This window comes from Eubalaena glacialis, chromosome 4, assembly GCF_028564815.1.
Source record: "Eubalaena glacialis isolate mEubGla1 chromosome 4, mEubGla1.1.hap2.+ XY, whole genome shotgun sequence".
In the NCBI taxonomy this organism is placed as follows: domain Eukaryota; kingdom Metazoa; phylum Chordata; class Mammalia; order Artiodactyla; family Balaenidae; genus Eubalaena; species Eubalaena glacialis.
Genome location: NC_083719.1, coordinates 10,078,194 through 10,097,989, shown reverse-complemented (window position 1 = coordinate 10,097,989; position 19,796 = coordinate 10,078,194). Strand labels below are relative to the sequence as shown.

Sequence of the window (19,796 nt, the reverse complement as noted above, 5' to 3'; positions counted from 1 at the left end):
CCACCATGGCAGTGTTTCTTATATTCAAACTCGGTTTATCATCTGTTCTGAGGTTGTTCGTTCCTAAATCCTTATGTAGTAACTGTAACAACTTGAATATATAAAATTAAAATTCAATGCATTATTATTCAGTTTTCTCTAGGTACTTATACAGTGATTAAATCATGACCAGTTATAAATGATCTTGAAAATAAGATCTGTAAATTAATTTCTGATTAATGTTCTTCACCCTTTTTTTTCAATTCGTTCAACCTATCACTGGAACTTTAATCCTGTGTTCAAAGTTCAGAGAGATTTAAAAAAAAAAACAGTTGAGAGTTTTTTTTCTCAATTGCGCAAATTATATGTGTGGTACACAGAAATTAGATAATGATTTTTCCGATAGGATGATGGGTTGATTTGTTATTCTAAATTGAAATTCAGTCACTTGTACAATTTAAATTTAGCATCGTTTTCAGAGTAATTACTGTTTCATAAAAAGAGTCTATCAGACGGTATTGCCTCATGTGGATGCCACGTACAGACAAAAAGTCACAGGGGAACAGAGGCAGAATCCATGCAAAACAAAAGGTTCTTTCAAAACCCGGCATCATTTTCTTTGGTGGAATTATTGACATCAACAAGTACCCGTAGCCACTTGTTTCTTAATTAAGTTAATAAATGGCTAATTGATCTAGTAAGTAAATGATTCCAGGCAAAACAAATGCTCATACAATGAAAAGACCAACTAAATAATCACATACAGATGAATAAGTTAAACATTATCAATTCACTTGCTACTTTATTCATTAATTCATTCAACAAAGCAGTATTGAACCACTGGTTGGTTAGAAAAACTCTTAACCAAGGGATTGGGACCAGTCAGTAAAGAGAAGTCATTTAAAATTAGAGAGTCATTAAAAAAATACATAAAAGGTGTATTCATTTGATTTTGACATATTAATACCTGTGTTCACTGATCTTATAGGACCTGGTCCATTTATGTAAATATGGGGCTGCTCATAAGGGTTCCAAATGAACATTCTTGCAGACATTTCCTCACCCTAGTCTCCCCTCATTGCGTCCTCTACGATGTCCAGTTTCCATTTATCTAAAGTAAGAAATCAAGACACTTTTGGAGCATTTTGAAGGAAAAATCCTTCTAGATGTGTATAATTGTTCCCTAGCCATTTACAATCATCCCATCTATAAATCCACGGCATTTTAAAACGGATTTTCTTAAAGGAGTTTCACCAAAGCATTAAAAAAAAACCAAAAAACAACAACCTTTTATGCAGTTGTGTCTCACTGGTTTACGTGTTTAGTTAAATAATAGAATCACAAGTTAAACTGGAATGAATGGATTTGGAAGCAACACAGGTAGCTCCTGGTAAACTGCTCCTTAACCACTGAGGGCGGGGAAGGCCCCGCCTGCTTTGGAGTGGAGAGCTGACCACAAGTGCAGAAGGGGTCGGTCAGCAAGGGTTATAGCATGGAGCCAGTTAAAAGAGCTTCTAGAATTGTGCTAGGCACTGGGACACTAAAATAATAAGCACTCTGAAGGCATTCTGACTTGTAAACTTTTCCTCTTTAGAACAAAGATCCACACTTTAGATCCAACCTCTGTATTCACCATTTTTCTCTGGGGCACCTCCAAGGTGGGAAGAGAGCATTTCCTATTTGTTTTTTGCATCCAGTACTCGATGTCTAGTAGTGGGCCTGGCACACTTTGTGGTCAGTGAGTTATTTTTAAATGAATGAACTGTTTTTTAAATTGGTACCAGCATTGGAGCATCTTATAGATTTGTAGGACAGTATTGTGATTGAGAACCGCAGGCTGCGCGGCTTTAAACAGTAGCTTCTCCCTTGGTAACTTAGGGAGGTTAACCTCTCTGGACCTCAGTTTCACCATCTGGGAGTTGGGGATAGTAATAGAAGTGCAGCATAGGGTTGCTGTAGTAATTCATCACACTGGTGAAGAGGTCAGGAGAGTGCCTAGTACATAGTAAGTATGCATTAATATTCTTAAGATATTGTCTTGTAAAACATATTTATTCAATTGTAACTTAAAATTTTAAATATAACTTCATAGCTATTTCCTCATTTGTACAACCATCCATTTATAGATAATATTCTTTTGTATACCTGCCAGGTTGGGTATGACACTGATATGCATTTTTTATTGCTTTTTCATCTAAGACACAGAAAGTAATTGATAGGAAACTTTTTTGTAGGGAAGATAAATATAAGAGAAAATTTTTGTAGTTAAATATTTATGGTTTTTCTAACCAAATTCCATATACCTACAGTGTTTACATAATTGAGATTTTTAAATAAATACCATGTTGATTTATCTCTAGGTAGATTTTATTTTTTTAAGTCTCTTGGACATTTGGATATAAAAAATTCAATTTCCAGTACTTGTTACTATGCTTTTAATAACCCCTACAGGTTAATAAGGTTTTCACATTAGCTAGAACTTAAAAACTTTTTTCACCCTTTTAAAAATAATATCATCTTTGATTGAAATTTCATCTATCAATTATCTTTTGGAGATAGCTAAAGTTTGTCAACAATATAAAGATATAAAAGATTGTAATCAAGTTTACTCTTGGACCTCTCCCTCCAGAAAGACCAATAAAAACACCAAAATATTACCCCATAAAAAGTACAAAATTCCTACCTAAGTGGCAAAAATTTTATTTTTCTCTCTGGACATAAAACCACAATTTCATTTTATAAGGGTTATGCTCATTTTCTTTAAATTTGTCTATATTTGAACTCTTACAAGTGACTAATTTTTTTTAATTGACTAATTTTATAACAACTAAGTATCAAAATGTTTGGCATTTTATTCAGGAATAATTTGTGTACTAGAGAGTGGGAACTACTGATCATGGGAGATATTGTAAATATTTAGGAAAAGGAGAAAGAAGAAGTAGAAAGTGGGAAGCCTAATGCTAGAAAGAGACTTTTTCCCATACATAGAAGGAATTAATTGTGAAAGAAATTATTTTTTAAAATGTACTGGAAAAATGATACAGATGTATTTTTTTTTTAAATTTTTATTTATTTATTTATTTATTTTTGGCTGTGTTGGGTCTTTGTTTCTATGCGAGGGCTTTTCTCTAGTTGCGGCAAGCGGGGGCCACTCTTCATCGCGGTGCGCGGGCCTCTCACTATCGCTGCCTCTCTTGTTGCGGAGCACAGGCTCCAGACGCGCAGGCTCAGCAGTTGTGGCTCACGGGCCTAGTTGCTCCGCGGCATGTGGGATATTCCCAGACCAGGGCTCGAACCCGTGTCCCCTGCATTGGCAGGCAGATTCTCAACCACTGCGCCACCAGGGAAGCCCCCAGATGTATTTTTAAATGTTAAATATTATCATTTTTAAATCAGGAATATGACATCATCATACCAATCCTATTTACTCATATCTGAGATTTAAAATATGATGTGATTGTGTACAATCACAGAACATATAGAGAAAATTTTTCAAACAGCTTTGCTGAAATTTGCCCTTGGAGATTTGAACAAGTTTAGTCTTTTAGAGCATGATGGACTTCATAACATATTAAAAAGGTGTTGACATAATGGTGACTTAAAAAGGTGACATTCTACTTTCAAGATCTCAAGAGTAGTTGGTACCTTAGTGACAAAAACCTAAGGATTTATCTAAAATTAAAAAAAAAAAAAAATCTTCCCTGAAACTGATGAGTATTGTTTTGTAGTCAGATTTTTAATGTAAAAGAACTATGACATTCAAACATTGAGAATCCTGAGGTCTAATCAAAAGGATATGACAAGATGTCAGGTATTTGGGTTAAATTCTTCGATCCCTGTTGACTTCTGACCTCTGAGACTGGACTTGCTATTTATTTTTTCTGAGTCTCATTGTTCTCTACTCGTGAAATGAAGTTATTAGTAATTACTTTTTACGTTTGCTGTGAGGGTCAGAATTTTTATCTGTTATCTCAGTACGGTGGATAAAGTGCTATAAGAGAAACATAAGAACACCCACTTGAAAAGTCATAGAGTGAAAGATGACTCATATTTCTCTGTGGTTGCAATCAGCTTTTTGTTTGCTGTATTTATTCTACAATTTAAAATATAATTTTATGGGAAGAGGCGCCGAATAGACATTTTTTTCCATAGAAGATATATAAATAGCCAGCAGGTACATGAAAAGGCACGAAACATCACTAGTCATCTGGGAAATACAAATCAAATCCACAAGATAACACCACACCCCTGTCAGAATGGCTGTCATCAAAAAGAGAAGAGATAGTCAGTGCTGCGGAGGATGTAGGGAAAAGGGAACCCTTGTGCACTGTTTGTGCAAATGTAATTTGGTGCAGCCATTATGGAAAACGGCATGGAGGTTCCTCACAAAATTAAAACTCTAGAACTACCTTGTGATCCAGCAATCCGACTTCTGGGTATATATCAGGAAAAGCAAACAGGATATCGAAGAAATATCTGCTCTCCCGTGTTCATTGCAGCATTATTCACAGTAGCCAAGATACGGAAACCTGTGCCCGTCAATGGATGAATAGATAGAGCAGATGTGGTACATATATACAATAGAATATTATTCAGCCGTGAGAAAGAAGGAAATCCTGCCATCGCAACAACATGAATGAACCTGGAAGGCATAATGCTAAGTGAGATGTCAGACAAAGAAAAACAAATGCTGTAGGATATCACTTATATGTGGAATCTAAAAAAACTGATCTCATAGAAACAGAGCCTAGAAAACAGAAAACAAATTGGCAGAAGTAGGGCTGGGGATTGATAATCTCCTTTTCATATATCCAATTGTTCATCCATTTAAAATATTGATTGATCCCATACAAAGGATATTTAAACCACTGATGTATAATATTTAATGAATATAAATACAAAAATAAGAAAGGTTCTTTGCTGTATAACCTTCACAAGTACAATAAAAACCTCTTGCACACATATAATTTAGATTTAGTTCTCTAAGCAAAGCTTTACTTTTTTTCTTGAGGTTGTGTGCTGTAATAAGCTAATTATGTCACTTAAAATTTCAAAATTTCTGTCTGTAGGTAAAAAATGTCAACATATCTTGGCAACTTTCAGAAATGATGATGGCTCTATTTAGGTTTTGTTTTATTTTTGTTCTTTTAAGGACAGTAGAGAGATTTATTTTTAAAATTTCCAAGTCTGTGCTAACACCTAAAGTTGTATAGGAGTAGCTGAAACGCTGTGTTCTATAATTAAATATAAAATACTGATTGACAGTTTCCCTGCTGCAGTGGGTTAAATATATCGGCTAAGGAGGACAGATATCTATTTACGGTGTGAGATTTTGTCCTTGAATGCCCATTGATAGTAATTCCAGAAAAAGAATGTGTGGTTGAGCTCCAGTATCTTGAGAAATTGTGAAGTGGCAGATACATATTTGGAATCAATATGAAGGGCAAATTGCCATAATTTGAGTAGACACTTTCAAGTACTATGAAGTGAGACCACGTTGCAGGCCAGCGTGTGGCTGTTATTTGGGGACTTGTTTAATAGATTGTGACCGTCAGAGTTGGTACTTCACAGTAAATTGTTGTGGACTGGCTTTAGAGTATGATTTGTTTTTTTGGTTTTTTTTTTTGGTACCAGACTTCATCTTGTCAATCTATGATTAAGCAAAGAAATATAAAATGGAAAACTGCATGTTTGTGTAAAATATTATTAATGAGAATATTTGGGAAGCCAGGTTGTCTTTGCTTATAAGCTTAGACGTTATTCAGCCTCTTGCACAGATACGATGTAGGAGATGGATGGTAAGTCTTCAGAAGCTGTGCTAAGGGGAACCCCAGTGCTTGGGACATTTGGCAACGACAGTATTTTCTGGGAAGTCACTGTGTGTGATGTGGGGCGAGCACTGGATTAGGAGCTGCGCTCAGCATACTGTGAAATTTCAGCCGAAATAATAGTCGCTCCACCACTGAGCCTCTTTATTAGAGAATATATTAGAACTCCCCCTCTTTTTCAGGGCGAGTCAAAATCTAAAGTATTTTACCTATTTCAATTTCTGTTGAACTTACTGTTACTGTGATGGATCCATACTTGCAGAGTCTCAGACTTTATTTCTCTGGCACAAAGAGAAATGTCTCTGTAGCCTAGTAAAGCCATGAAATCAACTGTTAACACGTATTTGTGGTGTCTGGGAGAGCTAGGATGGTTATTGATTCTAGAAGTAGGGTCACTATCTGTTTTTTCGTAAAGAGGAGCCCTAAAATTTTATACTGTTTTTATAATAATTAAAATTGAAATAATTAATTTCATCCAGATATATTCCCACTGTAAATGTAGACACAGGTATGATTAGGAGAAATAGATATGGTTTGGCTACTTTAATATTATATATTACCCAAACTCATTAATTGGAATATTCCTATTTTATAAACCCAGGAAGATTTATAGGACATTTATGTACCAATCACTGTTGTAAGTGTAAAATTCCCTGACAATTTTAAATAGGGCTGATGATGCATTATAAATATTCTTTCATTATAACTTATTCAGTAAGCATTTAATGATGCCAACTCTTTACTGGGAACTATTCTAGGTACTGAGGTTGTTAAAATGAATAAGACAGTTTCTGTGCTCAAAGAATTCATGACCTAATTAGGAGATATATAATGTAAAATAAAGGGTGTTTCCATAAATCTGAGATGCTGAGCGGTGTATCATTGATTTCATAACACTTTTAGTGGCACGTGACACAAAATCCATCCCAAATGACTTAAAGGAAAAGGGTGCCAACAGTCACGTAAAGAAGCATCCCAATTTTAAAAACATTCGAAGTTTTAAAAAATCCCAGAAGAGGTAAGATCATGACAGCTCCTTGTGATAACGGCGCTGCTTGAGGGAGGTTCTAGTTACACAAGTAGGAGTCAGGAGGAAGTGGTTCAGATTGTGGAGTGGTTCAGAAAGGCTGCGGAGAGCAAGAAATGCTTGTGGGGAATTACGAAGGAGGAAGAGAGTTTAATAGCCAAACAAAATCTTAGAGGTGATAAAAACATGCAGGAAGAGAAATCTGCGTGTGCAGAGTTTGATTGGATAAGACGTACTTGGAACTATAAGAAGCTCAGGGTATCTGTGGTATAAGGTGTGAGGGGAGAAGCAGCCGGGCTTGAGAATGGAGATGTGAGCACTGGCCGGAGCAACGACAGCCTCCTGCGTCAGGCAGAGGAGATTTCACTCCATCCTCCAGGTCACTGGTCTCCAAACTCTTTTGTAGCCATCTATTTAGTGGGTAACCATTAGGATTTTTAAATAAAATGGAATAAAATAGAATAGAAATATGGTGCATCCCATGTTTTAAAGCTTTATATTTCCTGAAATTTTGTTTCAGTTAAGATGTGGGAGTCATGATATAAAATACATTTCCTGTCTCTGTAGGTGTTGGAAACCTCTGTCCTAGGTGTTGGGATCCATTCAATTCAATTTAGAAAAAAGGCACATCATAATCAGATTGATGGTAAGAAAGTTGACTCTCCCAATAAATAGTGCAGGAATTTGATTGGGGGAGGCACTATTTATTGCAGGCAAGCAAGACAGTTTGGACAGTTTTTGTGGCTGTCCAGGCAAGAGATGAGAGGTCACGCTGAATTTGGTGCATTGGTGGGGTTTTCAGGGAGACATTTGTAATAGGTAGTGAGATATTTGGATATTAGGTGTGAACTCCCGGGAGAAAACATCTGAGTCATTATTTGCATATCCAGTGTCAGGTGTGCATGGCTTTACCCAAGAGAGGTATGGATGGTGTTCAGTGAGAAGAAATGGACCGTGTGGAGCCTTTGGAAACTCACGTGTAAAACAAAGTTTGTCAATCTTGGTGTACTGGCCCACCGGGATTCCACCAACAGTTGTAGAAAATGTCTCAAGTCACTTGTGAATGTAATAAATGCGACAAATCATTTGTTTTCTAAAATTACCAAGTTTAAGTTCATGATCTCCATCAAATTCCAGGTCATAGCCAAACTTCTTACAATCAAGGATCTCCCTCCAGCCCAGCAGCGACCCCCAATTACCCCCCTCTCTGTGTTTCTAGGCTCACCCCGATGCTGCCTGAATCCCAGCCCAGGTGTTCACCATTCCTGCTCCTCTTATCTCACATTATAGATTTATTCTGACCCTTTCCTCTCTGCCAGGAACCCCCGGCCTTTCCAGTGTCCACTAGTCAAACCCCAACCTTCCTTCAGCTTTTTCTCTCGCTCATTGGGTTCTGAGGGGACCCTGCTTGCAGTTGAGGAATCTGTCAGATGTCACTAAACAATCTTACCTGTTGGGAGACACATGTGTAGGAGGTTGAGGTACCTGCCCCTTGCTTTACCTGTGTGGGCTTTGGCATCTCAGGTCACTAGCTTGGCTGGGGCAGGGCTCAGGAGGGCCAAGGACTCACCCTCATCTGCTGACTCCTCGGTCACGAGTACAACCTTTTCAATACTTTTTTAAGGTATTAAGTGTTGATAGAGTGTTTGTTAAGACTAGATGAAGGTGCCTGAGATGATGCTTTAGAAGACAAGACTGTGAGTTACTGAGAGAAAAGAGCCAAGAGAAGACCCTCTCCTGTCCTCACCAACTTCATTTTGCTAGAACTTTCCTGTGTGTGTGCCTCCCCCAGGCCTGAGCACTGCTATGCCACCTTGCCCTATGGTCTCCACAGAAGCTTTCTTTGTTACCTTCAGACATAACTTAGGTCCTTAAGAATAATCATTCAGGTGGGCCTTAAGTCTGTGGTGATATTTAGGTCGGTCCCATTTTCCTCAACAGTTAATAGAGCACACGATGACTCATAATGGATTTCCTGACCTTCCGTGTTAGGTTCAGCCTCCTACTGTTCCCTCTTTTCTGAATACAGGTAAAAGAGTCCCCTCATGGTTGACATGTGGACTCAACACTCAGAACTCAACAGCTCTCCACCCTGCCATCATACATCTTCCACCACAGCAACCAATGACTTTGTGTCTCTGACTCCATGGCTATCTCACACCTTATCCCCAACTTATCAGGTAGAATCGGACATTTCTCCACCTCCTGGCTTTGCCTGCTGGTGCCCCTGTAGTTGCATGTTCTGAATATGGCTCACTGCTTCTTCCCATCCTTGCATGGTGCTCTCCATAACTTTTGCCAGATTCTGTTTGCAAGTTGCGGGTTGCAAGTATCAAGTCCCAGAAGCCCCAGAGTGTGCTCGATGGATGGTCCTTATCTTAGAAACCAACAGCCCAGGGTATACATTCTCGGCTAGTGGACTAAGGCAAAAGCCTTACACTCGTTCTAGGATTTGGGAAGAGCAGCTTTCTTGAGTCGAAATAAAAAGATGTCATTTCAAATATCATTTAGAGAAACGTTCTTAATGCAAAGCCCGTTTTACTTATATTACATGCTCTAGTGAGCAACCACTACTGATTTTATAGTAATAGTTCATGCAATAACTCAACAAATATTTATTAACTGGCTGCTATATACTAGATACTGAGCTAGATGTGGGAAATTGAACATCGACCAAGACAGGTTGAGTTTCTGCCCTAATTGTATTGAGTTTTGACAAATTTTAATTATGATATTGTTTACGTTATTAGGAGAAGCTGAAATTTTACAGTTTTCTTTAAAAAGAAGGAGCAAGGATGGGTATATTTTTATGTGTGCAGAGTGCATCTGAGAGAGAATGATGCTATGCCTATTTCTCTTGGTAGTGACATGTTAGTTACAAATACAGAGTTGCAATTTGGGTGACCAGAGTGATTACACAAATGAGGTGTTCTATAGTGTTGTTCAGGTCATTAGTTTATACTAATTCACACATTCTCTGTACCCTAATGTTAATGAGATGTTTAGGCTTATTCTTCCATTTCACATAATCATAGTCTTTTAAATGTTGCCTGTGGAGTGGAAGTTTATAAAATCAACATGTTAATTACATTCAGTTTTAAAATATTAAATTGCATATGTATTATATATAGATACATATATAAATGATAATATTTGGAGTATTCTAATGGCCAGTTTCATTATTTACTTGGGTGTAAGGTGATGGCCAGTTATGAAAGTGATGCCTAATGATTAGGGTAAAGCTAAAAGTCAGTATTTGCTAATATTTTTGTGTTTTAGAACATAGGAGGGGGACTGTCTTGAAGAGGGTGGGACTCATGAGAAGGGAGTAAGGCTAGGTGTGGCAACATGAGTTTTGCTTGCTGGTTTGGTGTGAGGGGCAAGAAGTCAAGAAAGTTAATAGCAGAGAGTCTTGAAGCCATAGTCTAAAGGTGAGGGAAGAAGAGAAAAGTTCTAGAAGTTTCTAGCAACTGTAAAGTAAAAGGTGAAAAGAGACCTGGCTGAAGGGGAAAAAAGCAGTATTTGGAAATCATCAATCTTTACATTCCCTCATTCACATAAGAGTGTGGTTTCTGGCTAGAGCTGCTGTCTGCTGCCCAGATGTTAGCAGCAAAGAAGACTCACAGGTATATGTATTTGAGGTTGTAATTTTTCAGGCCAGGTCACCTTCCTTCGCCCCAAATCTGTTCCACCTACAGTGTGGACATCTTGGCTGGTGGCCGCTCAGACCAAACCCCGGAATCACCTGCACTCCTCTCTCTTTGTCTTACGTACCATATGCAGTCTATCAACAATCCTGGCAGTTCTCACTTCAAAATATAATTATAATCTGACCACTTCTTCCATCTTCTATTGCCCATGACTAAAGCCGAAGATGAAAGATTACATGAAAGAATTGACTGTAGGGTCAATTGGGTATAGATCAAGGCCGTCAATGGAGCTTTCTCCAATAATGGAATTCTTCTGTATTTTCACTGTTCAGTGCAGTAGCCACTGGCCACATGTGGCGGTTGAGTACTTGAAATGTGAATAGTGCAACTAATAAACTGGCTTTTTAAAATGTTATTTAAATTTAATGGAGTTATTTGTAGTGAGGTGGATGGAGTTAGAGTCTGTCATACAGAGTGAAATAAGTCAGAAAGAGAAAAACAAATACAGTATGCTAACACATATATATGGAATCTAAGGAAAAAAGAAAAAAAAAAAAAAGGTCATGAAGAACCTAGTGGTAAGACGGGAATAACGACACAGACCTACTAGAGAATGGACTTGAGGATATGGGGAGGGGGAAGGGTAAGCTGTGACAAAGTGAGAGAGTGGCGTGGACATATATACACTACCAAACGTAAAATCGATAGCTAGTGGAAAGCAACCGCATAGCACAGGGAGATCAGCTCGGTGCTTTGTGACCACCTAGAGGGGTGGGATAGGGAGGGTGGGAGGGAGGGAGATGCAAGAGGGAAGAGATATGGGAACATATGTATATGTATAACTGATTCACTTTGTTATAAGCAGAAACTAACACACCATTGTAAAGCAATTATACTCCAATAAAGATGTTAAAAAAATTTTTTTAAATAGCCCCATGTTGCTAGGAGCTACCGTATTGGACAGTGCAAGTCTAGTTAATGAAATACTTAGTGAGTCCCACTGTATGCAAGGAATTTGGAGACTCTGGAATTTGAAGCAGGTGGGACTTGCTAACCTAGGAGGAAAAAGAAACAGGTCTCCATGACAACAGAGTATAATTGAAAGGATAAGAGGGTGTGGGTTACAGATTGGGGGTGGGCAGCTCAAGAGGAACAAAGGCCGTATCATGGCCAAAGGAACTTGTTTCTGACTCAGAGAGGAGGAGATCCAGTAATGCTGGCACAAGAATGCTGGGTGTGTCACTGAATTAGATGATTGTGTGACACAAGGGTTCATCAGTTATTTTTTGAAGATGGCTTTATTTTGGTGTCAAAGTCATCAGTTGCTAGGCAGAAGTGGCTAAAGAAGGAACAGGTTTGAATTACAGAATAAAATAAGGATTTATTTTCCTTCTGTGTGATGGAGGTCAATAAAATATAACATTGAATGGGGTCCTTGAATTGAGAGCAAGAGAGTTTAGCCTTCCTAAGTGCAGATGCGATTTTAACATGTTACCTAGTGTGAATTCATAGTGACTCATGTTTAGGGAATAAAAGTTTAGAACATATATTTGGACCTTACAAAATCTTATTACATATGCATGTAAGAGTTCAAGTTGAAAAAGAGTCTCTGTATATGGGAACTACCTGACTTTGCTATTATTGTCATCCTAACCAATTTTCCTGAGTTTCTTATCAGATTGTCTACGAAAGTGGTCGTACTATGGATGTTCTTAAGTTAGTGCTTTGTTCTCCAGGCTTATTTCACAGCACTGGCGCACATCTTTCTGTAAGCTTTGGTTTATCCAGGTGTGCTGATTTGAAGCAGTCCCTGCCTTATCTCGACACCTGTAGTTCATCTGGGATGAGTGTATTAGCAGAGGGCTGTACTAAATAGTACCGCCCTGCTACCCTCGAGATTCCCGGACCTCCCGTGCCCACCGGGAGGTAATTAAGGGAAAGGAAGCTGAGAACAACCTAACCTTGTTTGTATCAGTCTGTTTGGGCTGCCATGACAAGATATCACAGACTGGGTGACTTAAACAACAGATGTTTATTTCCTCACGGTTCTGGAGGCCAGAAGTCCAAGATCAAGGTGCTAGCCACGGAGGTTTCTGGTGAGAACCCCCTTCCTGGTGGTCACCTTCTCTCTGTGTCCTCATGTGATGGAGAGAAAAGCTCTGATGTCTCTTCCTCTTCCTCTCTTTTTTAAAAATTTACCATTTACTCATTATTTATTTATTTGGCATGCAGGATCTTAGTTCCCCAACCAGGGATCAAACCCGTGCCCCCTGCAGTGGAAGCACAGAGTCTTACTCCCTGGACTTCTCTTCTTATAAGGACACCAGTACTCTCGGATTAGCACCCCACTCTTATGACCTCGTATAACATTAGTGACCTCCTTGAAGGCCCCGTCTCCAAATACAATCACATTAGGAGTTAGGGCGCCCCCCTATGGATTTGGGGGCAGCGGTGAAGGAGGGGAAGGTGACACAATTCTGCCCATAACACAGCTCCTGCATGTGAGAGTGTAGAGCAGTGTAACGTGGGCCCAGGGACGGCTAGTCGTGTTTTGTATTTTCTAGACCTAGAACCTGTGAGAAGCAAATTCTGCCAGAGAATAAACCACCCGAAATCTGACATTATGGTTCCCTCATATTGTCTCTTTTTCTCATGCTGATGATATGTCTGTTTAACATGCAGCTTGGGTGTTTGTAGATTCTCATTCGATGACATATATAGAAAGACTTCTTACACAGTAATCGTGTAAAGGGTGTGAACGGCTACTGTATGTAGGAGGAATAAATCTGTGGGAAAATATTTCTTGTATTCGTGGTAAAATAAAAACAAAGTCAAAGAGATGAGTTTTTCTATATCAAGTTGGTGAAAGCAAGAGAAGGTAATAAAGGCCAGTGTTGTCATCCTCGTGGGGAGGAGACATTCTCATGAGGCTGCTGGTGGGCAGGTATGTTGATTTGCTGTTGGCTCTCAAAATACGTGCAGATTCTTCATTCCATCAAGTAACACTTTTGGGAATTTATCTATAGAAAATGTCAGAAATGTAAAAATGGGTAAAATGATAAAAAATAAGTGAATTATGATGCATACAATTATTGAATACTAAGTATTTATTACATCATTAAACTATGTAATAATTTTTGCTGATGTAAGAACTAGTTCATTATAATGTTGCTGAGTGAAAAATTTTTTAAAAATCAAAAATATTACATTAATACTCCATTATGTAAAGTTCATTATGCAAAATAAGTCAAATCAAAAAAAAAACCTATACCAAAATACCAAAGTAATTACTAATGGTTGCTTTTCCTTTTTTTTTTTTCTTTTCTTTTCTTTTTGTCTCTCTACATTTTACAGATTTCCTGGAGTTAGAATAGATTAACTACTAATATTTAATGGATTAGCTCTGTTTAAGACTAAAGTACTTAACCATAGGCTGCAAAGTCTGAAGGCTTAAGGCTTTTTATACTTATTAGCAATCCAGGGCTTGGTTCTGGCAGTATTTACCCAGCCCTCCCTCTTTTCTGAAAGCTCTAAGCTAAGGAGGTTGGAAGTGGAGGCCTGACAGTCTTTACCACCCATACGTAGTGATGACCAATGGTTAAATTAAATCTGGATGTTAAAAATTACGAACCACAGAAATTATTCCAAGTCATTTTCACTAGGGCATAGAGGTTGCCTTGGATAGCAGTGGCTCTATGGTGGGAAAAGCCTTAAAGATTTCACTTCTCTTTCTGTTACTGCGATCAGGGGGAAGCGGGGGGGGGGGGGGGCATATAAACAAACCGAATCATTGCTTATACTCTGTGGGTCAAAGTTGTCAAGTGCCTAAGGATATACTTTGATTCGTTGCCTGTTAAATCCCATATTTTATGATGACAGGTGACTGTCATACTTTTAAGAGTTACATTTTATAGAAATTGGTGTGTAGACAGCATTTAGAAGGCAATAGAAGTTATGGGAAATAGGCTGAAACATCAAAGCCCACTAAAATAGGGAAAAAAAGGGAGAAAACTTGAGTTCTAGGTCCACTTATGTTACTTAATAACTTTGGGACCTCAGACAATTTCGTTGTCGAAAAATTGTGTTGATAATAATACTGGCCCAGAGCTTGAATTCAAATCAGCCCAATAAAATTTGGAAAACACAGAAGTTAAAATAATAATTGAGGTATGTAAGAACCCTTCTTTCTCAGCGCAAGGCTGTTCTTACGTAGAATGCCCTTAGGAGGCCACTGCCATGGATGTAGGTGGAGATGCACGGTCAAGTGGGGGGCTCCCCTAATGACCAGCGGTGACTTTTTCTTCAAGAGCTGCCATTTTCCTTTCTTCTTTCTTTCTGCCCCTGCCCTGTTCTCCCATCTCCCAAACTTCCCCTAAATAGAAGGACATGCCTTTCAGGCTGTTTTACTGGGCATGACATTTGCTGGTCTGTTTATGTCCATCCTTGTGATTATAAGGCTTGATCAAATTAGAAAACCACATATGAAAGTAAATTGAACACACAAAAGTACTTTATTTTTAACTTCCCACCCCCAGCATCATAATTACCTAAACCTCTTTCTTTCCTCCTGTTGGTATCCATCACCTAATATACTTTCCACTTGTTTGCCATGGTTGCATTTGGCCAAATTATATTTCACTTGATCCTTATTCTTTGCTCACATTCTGCTTGTTAATATCATTTGCCCAAATCCTCACATATATTCTTTGTTTGTAACAGATTTATTTTTCCAATGATATTCTAATCCCCATTAGTAGTATTATAAAGAACTTCAAAAAATAAAAACAAATCAAAACTAAGTTGGAATGTCCAATGAGAACATTAGGTAACCATGTTTTGTCATATATTTAAAGGAAAATTCTATACTGGAGCCCTTTGGGGTTTGCATATCCCTAAATTATTAACTAAATGCCGCTAATAACATAGTACAAGGGCTGCGAAGAAAATTATGTTGCTTAGTTTGAAACCCAGGATGCTCAGATACAGTATAATAGGAGACACCTTTTAACATTCACACAGCAGTGGTTCCTGGAAGGACATGTAATATAATAGCTTAAGGCAAGAAAATAACCTTGATTTACTCCCAGCCTTTTATTTGAACAGTGATTTTTGTTGTGCCTGGGTAAAAATTGCCCTGAGTTACTTATTACTTCCTCTGCTGATGACCATTGCTAAATAATACATGTGACAAATACTTCAGTCTTATTTATTTGTGTGAGAAAGAGAAGTACAGTGGAACAAAATAACTTCTGAGAGTCCTGTTTTTAACCCATACATGTCTGTCCCTTTATGAAGTGGGCTGATGTTATTTGAGTCTCTCCTTTCTTTCATCAGTGAACTCAGACAGAATAACCTGTGGCAAATGAGTCTCGCCAGCTTTGGAGCTTTGTCTGCTGTTGGTCTCAGAGTTAAGAACTCAGCAAATATTTGTGGAGTAGGCTAGCCATTTACTATATTTTACAATACCAACCGAGCTTCTTATGTCAATTGTGGTGTTTCTTAATTACTTATAAATTATTGATCACTTATTTTGTGTGATTTTCATATCGAGGAGAATATCTTTAGGTTTTTTTCTTTTTGAGGTGGAAGTATGTCAGTGCACAAGTAATAAATGTATCTAAATCAGATAGAAAATGGTAGTTTGACGAGCTTTTCAATACTTCTTTATCCCTCTTTTTTTTCTCATCTTACTTGCCTTTTCTGTCTCATCATTTCTTCCTCCATTTACCTCAAAGACAAAACACGAAGTTGTGAGTATATTTTGGAATTTGGTCGGGGTGGATATCGGAGAAACTGTCTATTTGCTTGCTTCTCCTTCTACAGTTATGTCACGTGCTTTCTCTGTAGTTCATACTTTCCATCTTGCCAAAGTGTACCTCTTAGAGCTGCCTGATAGTTACGTCTGTTTACAGGGCCAATATCCAGTGGCATTGAGCGTGTCCTCTTGCATTGCAGGAGCTATGCCTGTCCCAGACCAGCCTTCATCAGCCTCGGAGAAGACCAGCTCCTTGAGCCCTGGCCTCACCACCTCCAATGGGGATGGCTCGGAGACAGAAACCACGTCTGCCATCCTCGCCTCGGTCAAAGAACAGGTAGAAACATTCCACTTTTCTGACATACATGTGGGGACATTTTAAACATCATTCTTTCCGGATGAAAGATGGTGATTTAATTATGTTGGGACGAAAATCATGATTTTCTAGCAGAATGTTGGTATTCATTATACAATTGCTATTCACATATGATTATAATAGCTTTTGACTCCGTTTTTATTCGAGATTTAGGCAGCTTTCCTTGAAAAAATATTCTACAGGAAAAAAAACAAAAATTGCAGTCAAAAATCCTATAGGTGAAGTTTTGGCAGATTAAGTGATGGACCTGATGTTTAATACTGTTAAATGTGTGAAGCCAAATAATTGGTCTGTAGAAAACCTAAAATTTAATAAAATTTCAAAGTATATCCATGACGCTAAAAAACTGGTAAGAGTGAGAGCAGATGAATATCATATCATTGTGGGTCTAAGCAAATTTGTTTTCCCAGTGTTTCCAAGATGGCTCTGGAAGAATGCATTTCAGAACTTTTCCTGTAAAGCTAAAGTCTAAATGATTCTTCCTCTACCGTTTCTTTGCCATAAAAATGAATAAGCAGATAAAATCTGAAGTCTTAGATTTAAAAGTAATTGTTTCATAAAATTCATGTTTCTTATAATTAAAATGTCATAAATGATTAAAGAAAGCTGGAAAATAAAAAATTTTTGATTTGTTTCTTTTGCTTACCATGAGCTAGAATACAAATCAATATTTTTTTTAAGTGCAAAAACATCCTGTGTTTGAATTATATGATTCAGGGATGCTGAATTAGCAGCAGCAGTGGGGTAAGAGTGACATAACTTCCCTGATCCCAGGAACCTCTCAGCAGAGCAATAGACTAAATGTGGCAATTAAGGACTCAACTAGTAGAAGGGCTCAGTTTTCCTAGAGGACACTGATTTTGTTTAATAAATGGGGAGTGATTTAGGTAAAGGTAGATGGTCAAGTTATCAAAGAGTAGCTAAGGAAAGATTCACTGATGGAAAGGATCAATGATGCTCTCAGTCAAAACTGTGTCACTAGGCCAGGAGAGTGTGAAGCAAAAGTAGGTTCACAAAGGAGAGTCAAATAGATTGATTAGATAATCTAGTTTGTGAAAATGGTAAGTAAGCAGGAAATTGGGTTGAGGCCCAGGCTGTATTGCTTGATTAGTTTGCTTCCAAAAGCCTACCTGTGAGAGTTTTCTGGTTATTTTTCAGGGGTAATGGAAAAGGGGAGCAAAAGTTCATGATGCTCCTTATTCTCCAAATACTGCTTTGTTATATAGCTGGGTTAGGTCGTGGATTTTTATTCTGTCATGGTCTGGAAATCTTGCTAGGCCACTAGCTTTAGAGCAGTGACAAAATGTAAAACACGAGGAATAAATTTAATAAGATAACCAGACCCGTCTGATGAAAACTATAGTATCTCATCAAAGCACATAAAAGAATTCCGACTAAAGGACAAGGCATGCTACAGTCCTGTGTAGAAGAGCTTGACACCATACCAATGTTACTGTCTCCCAAGTTAATGTAACATTTTGGCGATTGTACTCAGGATTCTGTGGCTGATTGTTTCTTTGGCAAATTGGATCAAGCTATTTTAAAGATCATATGGAAGCATAAATATGTGAGAGTTGCAGGGAAAATATTTTACCTTGGACTTACATATACTACCATATGTAAAATAGATAGCTAGTGGGAAGCAGCCGCATAGCACAGGGAGATCAGCGCTGTGCTTTGTGACCACTTAGAGGGGTGGGATAGGGAGGATGGGAGGGAGGGAGACGCAAGAGGGAGGAGATACGGGGATATATGTATACGTATAGCTGATTCACTTTGTTATAAAGCAGAAACTAACACACCATTGTAAAGCAATTATACTCCAATAAAGATGTTTAAAAAAAAAAAAAGAAAAGAAATACTTTACCTTACTAAACATACAGTTGTGTCCAGTTGGCCCCAAATAGAAAGAATGATCTCTCTAGGGCATAACTAAAGATTCAGAACAAATTAAAAAATATAGCGGAGCCTGACTCATTTCAAAGTATCTCAGTTGAGTACAAAGCAGTGGTTGAACTGGTGTTAGCATAACTGGCTAAACATCTGGAAGAAAATTAAGGCCCTTAACTCACAATATATTCAGAAGTAAATCTCAAAGGGAAAGCAATATAACTGTCAAAATAAAACTATAGACATGATAGGAGAAACACTGGGAAAATATTCATACAACCTAGAGGTGGAGAAGGCTTTCTAAGTACGTGCAGGAAACTCAGAAGCCATACATAAATGGTTGGTACAGTTGGCAGCGTGAATACCAACAATAATAGCAAGGAATGATTTAACATAAAAACGAATAAAAATAGACCATGGGAAATAACATGCCACAAATATGACAAAATGTTGATATAATTAATATATTAAGAATTCCTAATGTTGATGAGAAAAAGACAAAGGAATAGAAAACTAGGCAAAAAATATCCACAGGAAATTCAAGAAGAAAAATGCAAACAAACAATAAACATATGCAAATATTTTTCACCCTAATGTGCCAATCAAGGACATAAAATTCAGAATGAAAACATGATTTTATTTAATCAACCAAATAGACAAACATTAAAAAACAGTATATATTGTAAGCTAGCTACAGTTAAATTTTGAGGAAATTCGCATTCTTTTTCATTCCAAATGAAAATGTGCTTTACTGTAATCTTTTTGTAAAATGGTGTGTTGCTGTGAGTTGGCGTTTGAAATGCTCCATAGCCTTTGATTAGTCATGCTTAGTCATAGGTTCTATAGAAATGAGTGACCTAGAACATAAGGTATTAAGTATGAGTATGTATTGCAACATTATTTGGGATAGTAAAAAAAAAAAAAAAAAAAAAAAGTATTGATTGATGAAAAGTTGTAAAAATGGTATCTCCTTTATATAAAATCCTCCATATAAAAGATATATCCTTTCTATGCAGTTATTAATAAAAGTGAGTTACAGATATATACCTAAACTTTGAAAAAAATCCATGAAGATTTTAGAAAGGAATGGTATAGTAATGTATTATCCTGTTTTTAAAAAAATGAAACAGTAAACATATTTTTTGTTTGTACATGTTTATGAGCCTCTAGAAAAGTGTACAAGGAAATAAGCCAAATTATTAGATTTCTTACCATACGTGTTTACAGTTGGACAGAGGTAGGAATGGGCATAGAGGACATAGAGGATCAGAAAGTGTATCAAAAAAGGGGA

At 37.6% G+C, this 19,796-nt stretch overlaps 1 protein-coding gene across 2 annotated transcripts in view; it reads left to right on the top strand.

Moving 5' to 3' along the window:
- Positions 1-19,796, top strand: part of CTNND2 (catenin delta 2) — a 975,434-nt gene that overhangs the window by 147,779 nt on the left and 807,859 nt on the right. For both annotated transcript variants that reach the window (XM_061189131.1, XM_061189130.1), the window contains exon 2: positions 16,440-16,576. In XM_061189131.1, coding sequence (XP_061045114.1) covers positions 16,440-16,576 — 137 coding nt within the window. The remainder of the gene's footprint in view (positions 1-16,439; positions 16,577-19,796) is intronic.